Raw genomic sequence first — 11,996 nt, 5'->3', positions numbered from 1 at the left:
AACATAAAACCACAAGTCGAACACTTCCCAAGCGTTTAAGACTGTGTGATATACCTTCGAATGATGTGAGCAGATCCAAGTAAGGTGGCCTTTTGCAACTGACAGATAGTAATTTTGTCAATATTTATGGCTTGTAGGTGCTGACTAAGATCTTTTGGCACAGCCCCCAGTGCGCCAATAATCACTGGGACCACCTGTACTGGTTTATGCCAGAGACGTTGCAGTTCAATTTTTAGGTCCTGATATCGGCTAAGTTTTTCTTGTTGTTTTTCGTCAATTCTACTGTCACCCGGTATGGCGACATCTATAATCCACACTTTCTTCTTCTCCACAATCGTGAAGTCTGGCGTATTATGTTCCAGAACTTTATCAGTCTGGATCCGGAAGTCCCATAGTATTTTGACACATTCATTTTCAACTACTTTTTCGGGATTATGTTTCCACCAATTTTTCCCTGTAGGTATATGATAATTGTGGCACAGGTTCCAATGGATCATTTTGGCCACAGAATTATGTCTCTGTTTATAGTCTGTCTGTGCAATTTTTTTGCAGCAGCTGAGAATATGATCAATAGTTTCATCAGCTTCTTTACATAGTCTGCATGTTGGATCATCAGCAGATTTTTCAATTCTTGCCTTAATTGCATTTGTTCTGATTGCTTGTTCCTGGGCTGCAAAAATCAGGCCTTCTGTTTCCTTCTTCAATGCTCCATTGGTAAGCCATAACCAGGTTCTTTCTTTATCCACCTTTCCTTCAATTTTGTCCAGGAACTGTCCATGTAACGCCTTATTACGCCAGCTATCAGCTCTAGCTTGTAATGTAGTTTTCTTATACTGATTCTTTGTCTGCTGTGCTTTAAGGAGTTTTCTATCATTGAGAGCAATCAATGCAGGCTCACTACTGTCCTTGACGTATTCTGCCAGTGCATATTTTTCTTCTTCAACAGTTTGTTTTACTTGTAATAGGCCTCTACCACCCAACCTTCTAGGCAGATACAACCGGTCTACATCGCTGCGCGGATGTAGCGAACAATAAATGGTCATGAGTTTTCTTGTTTTTCTATCGAGATTGTCCAATTCTGCTTGTGTCCAGTTTATAATACCCGCAGTGTATCTAATGACAGGTATAGCCCAGGTGTTCATGGCCTTGATCGTATTGCCTCCATTGAGCTTGCTTTTGAGAATCTTTCTAATCCTCTGAGTATACTCTCTGCTAATGACAGTTTTCACTTGCTCGTGCCTGATACTGTCCAGCTGTAGTATGCCCAGGTATTTGTAGGCTTCTGGCTGGTGGCACTTTATGGTTTGACCATTTGGCATATTAATACCCTCACTTTCTGTGATTTTGCCCCTCCTCAGTGCCACAGTTGCACACTTGTCCAGTCCAAACTCCATTCTGATATCGTTACTGAAGATTCGGACAGTGTTAGTCAAAGAGCAGATTTCAGTTTCACTTTTTCCATAGAGCTTCAAGTCATCCATATATAGCAGATGTGAAATTCTTTGAGATTTTTTTGATGTTTGATAACCAAAGTTTGTTTGTCATAAGATTATTGACAGAGGTATCATGGCAATGATAAAGAGCAATGGCGACAAGGAATCACCCTGAAAGATTCCATTTTTCAGGGTGATTCCTTGCATACCAAAAGTGGATGCACCAACTGTGGAAACAAGAACACCCTGATTCACAAATAACTGAACTTCAACTTGCTGATCAGAGAAGATTTATTGTCAGAACTAAGGTGTTCAGTGAACTTGAACTTGAAGAGATTGAGAGGCTCAGTGAGACTGCTGAGCAGCAGTTCTCACATCTGACAGTGGCAGAAACTCCGATGATATCTGGAGCATCAGAACACACTGAACCGGAAGTAAATGTGAACCCTTTACAACAATTTGAAGGACAGGCAGCTGAGGCACTGGGTGAACAAACAGGAACTTTAACAACAAGGCAACAAGAGCTTAAGGATAAAATCATGGCTCATGCAGTATTAAATGCAGTAAGAAAGCGCCTTCCACCTTTGAAAATGATAACAAAAAAATATCTGGCTCCTATCCTGAAGGACGTGAATGCATTACTTTCTACTATCCAAATAACATCCATTGAGCAGACAAATCAGATTGCCTACAGTACCGCATTGGTAGTAACAGAGGAGTTGAGGCTCTTAAAACCAATGCAACCAACAAGAAAGTCAAACCAAAAACCAAAATGGAAGATCAGGTTGGAATTGAAAATCAAAAATCTGCAATCGGATGCAAGTAATTTGAAAAATATGAAAGAAAAGAAATTGAAGAATGCTAAAATCAAGCAATACTTGGTTAGAAATTATTATTATTATTATTATTTATTGTTACTATTGTAATCTATGTAATTTTAATATTTTTTAATTCTGTTATTTGTGTTGTGGGTATTGTCCACACATGATGCTGGCATTGTTAAACTATACAAAACTCACTACTCACCACACCTATATATCAATCACATACACTGAACCAATTTACGGTGTGGTACAATCGACTAACTATAAAATACAAACGTTTTCGAACCCCTTCTGGGCTCTTCATTAGGTTCCTACAGTTTTAGCTCGTAAATTCGAATAACGAATGCCGTTGAAATAACTTTGTTCCTGAGATTGAACAGTTCTTTTAAAATTATACGTCACGCATGCCGTTCAAATTTAATGAATGCCATTCAAATAACTTTGATAAAGGATTTAAAGATGTTCATCTTTAAATCCTCTATCGAAACCACGTGCATAAATTTTAAAGAGGAGATGCTTTTGTCGATGGCCTGGCAAGAGTTGATACACAGCACGCTTTAACTGCTCGGTATATCTGAGCTGGCGAACTTTAAATTTAAAGAACTGTTCAAACTCAAGAATGAAGTTATTTGAACGGCATTGGCTAATGGCGTTCATTAACAGCATTCATTAAATTTGAACGGCATGTGCAACGTATAATTTTAAAAGAGCTGTTCGATCTCAGGAATGAAGTTATTTCAATGGCATTCGTTATTTGAATTTACGAGCTAAAACTGTAGGAACCTGATGAAGAGCCCAGAAGGGGTTCAAAAATGTTTGTTTTTTATGGTTAGTCGATCGTACCACACTGTAAATTGGTTCAGTGTATGTGATTTATGATGCTCTAGTTCCAAGTATAAAAATAGAACCCTCTTTTGCGACTGAACCTTCCTTCATGTGTACAAGAATATGATATATGCTCAATAAAAACTCTGTAGTATAATAAGTAAAATCTAGTTTTACTTACTATACTACAAAATGTAAATGTATATTTTCCATACATAGCCCCATAACTCATACATAACTTTAAAAAAATAATAATAAAGAAAAACTTAATATAAGAGGTCTATCTGAAAAGTTTTAAAACTTTTTAAATACACACCATCTAATAATTAAATCTGGATGCAGCTTGCACAGCTCTCTACTGGCAAGTTTTTTTTTGGTACTATCTGCCAAAAGCAATTTGTTCTATCATCATCTATTGTTATGTTATATTCATTTGTGTATTGCTCTTTGCGATTTTCTTTCCAAGAGTGCAATTGAGTGAAGAGTTCTGGGACAGGCTAGGCCTGATAAAAATTTCATGAAAAACATCATCGTTGGGGATGAGACATACTGTAGAAACAAAATATCAGTCATCACAGTGGTTAGGAAAATGTTTACTGCAACCCAATAAGGTGTGACAAGTTTAGACGAATGTGGAGAACTTGCTCACTGTTTTGTTCAATTCTGATGGTGTCATTCAACAGGAATTTCTTCCAGATGGGAAGACAGTAAATAAAGAATGCAATATGGAGGTGATGAAATGTCTTTGTGAAGCAGTGAGGAAGAAAAGACTGGCTGCTTGGAGAGAAGAGTATATCTTGACAATGCTCCCATCCACAGAACACTGCTGATACAGGTACTCCTCACTTTACGACCTATCTGCTTAACAACCACTTGCATTTACGAGCAATCAAGTTTCGACCTGCAATTCAGGATATCCTCTTTCTCAGCTTGAGTGTCGATCAGTGGTGATTGGTGACATTGAACATAGTATAGGCTTGCTATGCACTTTTTTAGTTAGTTTGATGTAATTTAAACAATTGCAGACCTTGCCAATGCACTTAATTTAGATGTTGAAGTGGAAGACATTGCTGAATTAGTGGATTATGCCAATGGAGAGCTAACAAATGAAGATTTAATAGAGTTAGAAGTGATGCAGTATTTGGAAGAGGAAGAAGGCAAAAGAATTGAAGTAAAAAAGAAATTCACGGTACATGGGTTAGCTGGTGTGTTCTCCAAAATTAATGCAGCTATGTTGGAACTTGAAACTATTGGATCCTAATACTGAACGTTTTAACATAAAGTTAAATGTGGGATGAGTGAACTTTTGAAGTGCTATAGAGAAATTTATCAAGAAAAAAGATTACAATGCAAACCACAGTTACGAGTTTCTTTTTGACTGTTACATTCAAGACCTCCGCCCTTGAAGATACAACTTTTATTTCATTGTCGTCATCTCCCTTACCTGGAAAAAAAACCTCTACAGATCCAGATAACCAAATAAACAAATGATAATATGTACATATGCATGTTTTTTTTATGAATAAATTTGAAGTTTATTGCATAATTTTTATAATTTTACAATGATCCTGTATTCCTGGCGGAAACTCCTCACTTATCGACCAATTCGCTTAATGACATAGTCATAGGAACGGAACTCAGTCATAAAGTGAGGAATACGTGTAATAAGTACGACAATTGAAATGTTGGCCAAGAACTCAACGTCACTTGTTCTCCAACCTCCAAATTCACCAGACTAAATTCCATTAAGTTTCTTTGTTTCCGAAATTAAAATCCACTCTCAAATGTTGCCATTTTGAACTTATTGATGCCATAGAGGAAAATTCTCTAGCAGAGTGTGCACATCATCCCAAAAGAAGCATTTCAGGAAGCATTCTTTTCATGGCAGAAATGCTGAATTTGGTGCATAGACTCAGGAGGGACTACTTCAAAGACAACAAAACTGACTATCTTCCAGGTAAATGCAAACAACTTCTATTTGCAAAGTTTCAAACCTTCTGGACAGACCTTGTATATAACAGCTAACAATGGATCTACTAATTAGATACTTTTTAAAAATAAACATTTATTCAATCTAAAATCATTATATAAAATTCATTTACTGAAGAAAGGTTTAAAATTTTGAGAAAGTGACTATTCTTTGTGTTTCATTCATAATGTTTTGTTTCTTTTCTCTGGTCCTTTTTTTTCTGTGCAGCCCTCTTCTTTGCTTGCATTTCTTTGATTTTGGATTAGGTTTCCTTCTGCTCTTTCTTAAGGCTTCTTTATAATGTGCACATGCATTCTTCACATACTGGATCATTGATTTAGTAATGGTGATTTCTCCAAACCAACACAGATAGTAATAGCATCAAAAATAGATCTTTGAGTGTATATATAGATCACTAGGAGTTCCTGGTAAGTTTTTGAATTAAGTCTACCTTTTACAGAGGTCAAATTACTCTTTCCTTTAGAACAGTCATTCCCAAAGTGGTCTATATTGACCCCCAGGGGTTGACTCCGACCAGCAAGGAGTCCCATGTCTGTGAAAAAAAATTGTGGGTACATGATATGTAAATAGGAAGGTCCACAAGAGTGGATCTCATTTAGGCAGGCCGTCACCAAAATTTTGGCTTCCCGCAAATGTAATAATTCACCCAATCCTTTCTTATAATAGACATATAAATTTTCTAATTATATGTATATTTCAATAAAATTGTGTAAATAGGCTATTTGCTTTGTGGTTGCAGTACATGTAACCTGTAAAAACTTGCACATTTGATACCAGTAGCAACGCACTGCATGCAATAGCAACACCTGTCCAGACTTGTACAGAGCTTTGCAAGGATGGCTCAGACTTGAACAAATTGTGCTTGCATGGACTTGTTTAATTTGTCAATTATAAATACAACTGTCAGAGACAAACACTGTTCATTTGTTTTCCAAATTTTGAAAAGAAAGTGTTAAGTAAATATTTTCAAAAATATAAATAGACTAGCTGTTACCCGCAGCTTCACTCACACAGATTTTGCAAGCAAACCCTATTTACATTCAATATTTCAACAACCATAGTAATTGTTATTTAACACCTACCGCTGAGAATGATGAGAATTGCTGAGAATCAAACAAACTGTTTTTAATTTTAATTTTCTGGAATGTTTACAATCGTTCTATAATTGAACCAATATGCAAAAAGAAATTCGAATTTAAAACAGTTCGAACATTTGGTTAAAAAATCGAAATATNAAACAAACTGTTTTTAATTTTAATTTTCTGGAATGTTTACAATCGTTCTATAATTGAACCAATATGCAAAAAGAAATTCGAATTTAAAACAGTTCGAACATTTGGTTAAAAAATCGAAATATATAAAAAATATTTATAACAATGTCTGAAATGTTATCAATTTAATATCCCTAAGTACTCGATGAAGACTAAACGTAATTAAAAACAAAAAAATTGCATCTAAAATAGTACAGTAGAAGCCGTTCTTCAGGTTAAGCCTTAATGCTCTCCCTCTCCCCCCGCAGGGAAATTTCAAAAAATTCCTTTTTTAGTGTGTGTTTTCATGACGTACCCTAACTGTGCACCAAATTTCACCTCTAGGTTCTGGAACTTTCTAGAAAAACCTGGAACATTCTCATTGAAGCGTCACACATTTTCGAAGTCAACCACTTTCAAACTCCATCTCTCACACCCTTATAGCTATCAAGACGCAACCACCATAGTGCACGATGGGAGACTTGGGGCTACCACCACACACAAACACCATTCATGTGCGATGTTTAGTTTTGGCTGCAGTATGATGTATAGGCACAAACACTTCCATTTATATATATATAAAAATGGAAGTGTTTGTAATAGATATAGATAACTAGGCACATACTAGTTAAGTGAATCAATGTCATCTTGTTTGAGAGTGTGGGAGAAAAGTAATTATTTTAAATAAAATTTTCTTTTTGTAGTTCCTCCAATTGCATAAAGACGCCAATCATGACTTGAGCCTCAAGTCATGAGGTAAAGGTCATTCAATATTCAAGACAATTATAACTAGGTGCTGTACATGTGTATTCATTAATAGTTTTCTTCCTATCTTTAAAGACAAGGTTCAATGGTAAGTACTGTACATGATTCCTCTCTATCAAATCTATACAAAAGATCTCTGAAGATTAAAGTAAGGTTTTACACAGGGAATAAATTTTGATTGCTATTTCTTATATTTAAATAGCTTAATTTTTGTCCACAGATAAATACTACTAAAGATGGCCGAATATAAAAAAAATGTAGGCAATACATCATTATTTGAAGTTTGACTTCATTTCATCATTGTTGGACACACTACAGCCCATGTGCCTTTTATGCAACAAAATATTAAACAATGATGCTATAAAACCATCCAAGCTGGAGGATCATCTGAGATGATGTCACCCTGATAAAACAGGTAAAGATTTGAAATACTTTCAAACAGTGGAAAAAACTTCAGAAAAGGCCCACAGTGGACAGTATGTTTGCTTTGACGTCAAAAAGAGACGATGTTGTTTGCGGGCATCTTACAATATCTTGCTACTCATAGCAAAATCAGGAAATCCAGATAGTATCAGGGAACAGTTAATTTTGCCAGCCATTGAAGAGGTTTTAAAAACTGTTCTACACAAACCTGCATATGATATACAGTAGACCCCCCTATAACACGGTAGATATGTTCCATGTTTTATGAAATTCATATTGTACAAGTCCTTAAATACATGAGCCAATCACAGCCTGGCACATAAGCAGTTTACAGACTATGGCTGTTTGAAAGGTTTTCTTCCATAAAATTAATTGATTCTAGACTAATTTGACTCAACATTTCCAAAACATGTATAATTTTTTGGGAATAATCCATATAAACTATACTGTAAACAAAAAATTGTAGGATTACTTACCAAGTGTACACCGTTCAACGACGGCATTGCTTAAGCTTGTTTTCGTCATGGAGTGGCATATCGAATGGCGGGCGCGTTTCCTGATAAATTATTTTTCTGTGAAAAATTTGCTGAACTTTGGAGACATCATTAATATAAATATAATTTTTATGGCCATTAAATAATAAATGGTTTTTAGTAGGTCCACTGCTCGTTTAAACTCAACAGTTTGTGCAATATCCGCTATTGGTCTAGATTCGACCAATCCTGTCGTGACACAAGTCGGTGATGACATTTTACCGTATCATATGAGTTTCTTTTAGTATGTTTATACAAATACGATTGCAGTTTTTTCGCCGTTATATACAAATCCATATTATATGAACCCGTTTTATAGCAGGTCTACTGTACTCAAAAGTTGCATATGATATACTCAAAAGAATTCCTTTGAGCAACAACACAGTTCAAAGATGCATTGATGAAATGAGCTATGATGTTGAAAGCTTCTTGTGTAATTATCTGCAAATGACCCATTTCTCCATACCACTGGATGAGTAAACTTTACCTGGTAATGAGGAACTACTACTGGCATATGTCCATTTTGTTATGGACCAAATAATCCATGAAGAACTGCTCTTTGCCAGGACTTGGATAATGGATATTAAAGGCAAATCAATATTTAATGTTTTGAGAGATTTTTTTTCATGGAAAAAGCTATCCGTTTATCAAATATAATATCAGCGGCAGCAGATGGAGCCCCTACCGTGTTTGGGCACTATCGTGGTTTTATAAGCCATTTAAAACACAATGTACCAGGGGTGTTTGCAATTTATTGCATCATCCATTGACAACATTTAGTTGCAAAAAATCTTTGTGGCAGATTGCATCAATCTCTTCAAATGATCATAAATGCAGTGAACAAAATTCAGAGCAACGCGATGAATACTATGTTATTTGTGCAGTTGTGTGAAGAAAATGACAAAAACTTTCATCAATTACTCCTTCACACTGAAGTACACTGGTTGTCAATAGGCTTAAGTTTGACAAGATTTTTTTCATTTTTTTAGACTGTTTTAGAGTTTTTAGATGCTGAAGATCCCATTTTAAAAGAAAAATTAAACAAACGGAAACCAGACATTGCTTATTTAACAGATTTGTTCACTAAATTTAATGAGGTTAACTTGCAGTTACAAGGTGACAGTCTAAATTTGATAAAAACAAAGTTCATCTTTTCAGCCTTTCTTACCAGAATGAAACTAATGAAGGAAAACATTGGACGGCGTGAATTTTCCCAGTTTCCCAATTTGTCACAAACTGCCAGGATGATTTTCAGGCTATGTTCAACATTTAAATGTCCTTCACACAGACTTTGAAACTAGGTTTGAAGATGTATTGACTATGGAAATACCACAGTGGATTATCAATCCATACGGTGACATTGAAGAAACATATGTCATATTACAAGAACTGATTGGAATAAGCACTAACAAAGAACTTAAGGTGCAGTTTAGAAAGGAATATCAGCAATTCTGGCTTCAGAGAGACATACCTGTTACATACCCTGCATTATGGACTATGGAGGTTTTTGATAGCTTTTCCATCTTTATACCTTGTGGAAAAGGATTTCAGCACGGTTGCCAATCTCCTTACAAAAAACAAACAGATTGGAAATCACCTGCTGAGGAGATTTAAGGTTAAAGCTCACTAAATTGAAGCCAAATATTGAAATTTTGCTATCAAAGCTTCAGGCTCATCCCTCCCTTTAAAAGCATTGGTTTTTTGTGTATTTATTTAATGTAAAAATGTTACTAGATATACATTTATTAATTAAAATGACACAAAATGCAAAACAATAAAACTTAACATATTTTTCTATTTTAAAATTTTCCACTCTACAATAAACCCTATCAAAGTGAGTAACTCTGTGTCAGCTGTCAAAAACACATTTAAAGTTGATGAATTTACAAAAAATCAATATTACGAAAGCAGGGGATCTACCCAAAACAGATAAAATTGGCACATGGTCTACAGGACAAAAAGTTTGGGGATCTCTGCTTTAGAAGAAAATGCTGTAAATACCACTAATGAGCCACCATCATACACTTTATCTAAATTCTTTCTAAATAATATCCTATTAGTAAGCATCCAGTCCATCAAAATTAAATTTTTTTTTTCATCTGAAAAAATTACTTTACTACATTTTTTTGACTAGCACATGACATTTCTAGTCCATTTTAATCTTGCATCTATGTACAGCTTTCTCAATTTTAGCTTTGTCTTCAGTTTGAAATATCTAACAAGATTAATTTCTTAATTGTCCTCCATAAAGTTTCATGAGATATCCTTGTGGCTGTTTCTCTAGCAATTACTCTTATAATTTTCCTCTTTGTATCACTTTCTTTCAAATAGTTCATTCTTTTCTTTCATTCAGCAAGTGTTTTCTTCCTAATCTTTTACTGTAACTTTTGCCTACACCCCTTATTTAACTATGTATTGTAACTATGCCTACCTTACTCCTTATTTAATAACATTACAAACTGTAATCTTTAATATAAAGAGCATGCATGTAAAGCAGTTGTTCAATGCAATGCCAGGTCAGGGTCAAAATAGTATTGTAATAATACTGAGAATTGTAATATATGAAATCTATTATGTTTTTATTAAAATATGTTATAATGTTAAATATGATGATTTTAATGATAATGTAAATACTAAGACTATGTAACTATGTATATAATATATTTTATTTTAAAATGTTTTAATTATTGTATAAGCTGTTTTAATAAATGAGTCATTAAAATAAGGAAAAAGTGAAATTTAGTAAGCCTGAAATGCATATCCTTAATTAAACAAATGTCTATTGGAAAAAGAAAAGTGAATAGAAGAAAAACCAAAAAATGTAGTTTAACTTTCAATTGTCTAGCAAACTTAACAAATTTGTCTAATAATTTCTCTCTGATTTTCCTTCACTTAAGTCTGATAATTTCACAAATTACTGTTTCAATAAGATCTTTACCTAGGCATGTTGATGTTTGAGTTGGGTAACACAAAACAATATTCTGTTCACTCCTTCAAGTTTAAAAATTACTTTTATATATTTGTACCTTTTTTACTTTCCTAGCTGTTATGTATAAAAAAGGAAAAGTATGACGATTGGTCATAAAATTACCCCCGAAGATTTTTACATTTTTGGACTCACGACATCTTGAACATCGAGATATGCAAAAAATTTTGGGAGGGGGGATCATTTCTGTATGTATGAATGTTAGTGTGGGTGGCACAATTTTGTTCACCCTCTTTGAAGCCTAATAACTCCTGTGTTTTTGTTGAAAATTTCTGAAATTTTGCAGGGAAGTTTGTGTATTAGGAAGATTGATGCTATTAAATTTTTTGTTATTAAAAGTCAAGGGAGTGGGGCAATAATAGGGGTCATGTGTATCTCCAGTAGGGTTGGTTTTAATAATGGTTTTTCTTGTTATTAGCATTTACAATTTTTTATAAAACTCATACCTACCCTCAAAATTAAGCTTTTTGCTATTTTCTAATAATTAAAGCTATAAAAAGATTTTTTAATAAAATATGATGGCATCACTAAAATTTTAAACATTGCTGGTTTATTTAATTTTGTTAATCAGGAGAAAGTCCTGTGGTCTTATAATTATGTTACAAAGAAATATCATTTATCTTTTATAATATCTCAATATCCACTTTATGTTATATCTTTGCATTAATTTGCATATTGCATAAGAGTTCATGTTAAGCAAATTAATTAAATGTGACTAAACTGAAATTTATAAAATCATTTTTCTTTTATTTATTAGATATAATAGATATAAATAACACAGTGGCCTTATAATTACGTAACATAATGTACAGTATATCCAAAAAAACTATTTTTTATGCAATTTCATATGCTTTCTATGAATTCATATCAGAAGTTCTCCAGGCCACTCTAAAACTGAAATGTCCTGTTTATTGAAATATCTTAAAATTAGAGAAATTCTTTAAAATCTTTTAATTAAAACAAGATA

At 34.0% G+C, this 11,996-nt stretch overlaps 2 protein-coding genes and 1 pseudogene across 3 annotated transcripts in view; 1 reads left to right on the top strand and 2 right to left on the bottom strand.

Moving 5' to 3' along the window:
* Positions 1-11,996, bottom strand: part of LOC111626577 (E3 ubiquitin-protein ligase RNF146-like) — a 29,024-nt gene that overhangs the window by 9,060 nt on the left and 7,968 nt on the right. The window lies entirely within an intron of this gene.
* On the bottom strand, positions 36-1,481 carry LOC111626590. The gene has a single exon (XM_023370026.1). The coding sequence runs from the start codon at positions 1,479-1,481 to the stop codon at positions 36-38; it is 1,446 nt and encodes a 481-aa protein (XP_023225794.1).
* Positions 1,652-10,703, top strand: LOC111626589 (annotated as a pseudogene).

The sequence above is a fragment of the Centruroides sculpturatus genome, unplaced genomic scaffold (assembly GCF_000671375.1).
Source record: "Centruroides sculpturatus isolate CEXI.00-Female unplaced genomic scaffold, Cexi_2.0 scaffold304, whole genome shotgun sequence".
NCBI lineage: Eukaryota > Metazoa > Arthropoda > Arachnida > Scorpiones > Buthidae > Centruroides > Centruroides sculpturatus.
The sequence above is the reverse complement of the archived record's forward strand: the minus strand, read 5'-3'. Positions and strand labels throughout refer to the sequence as shown.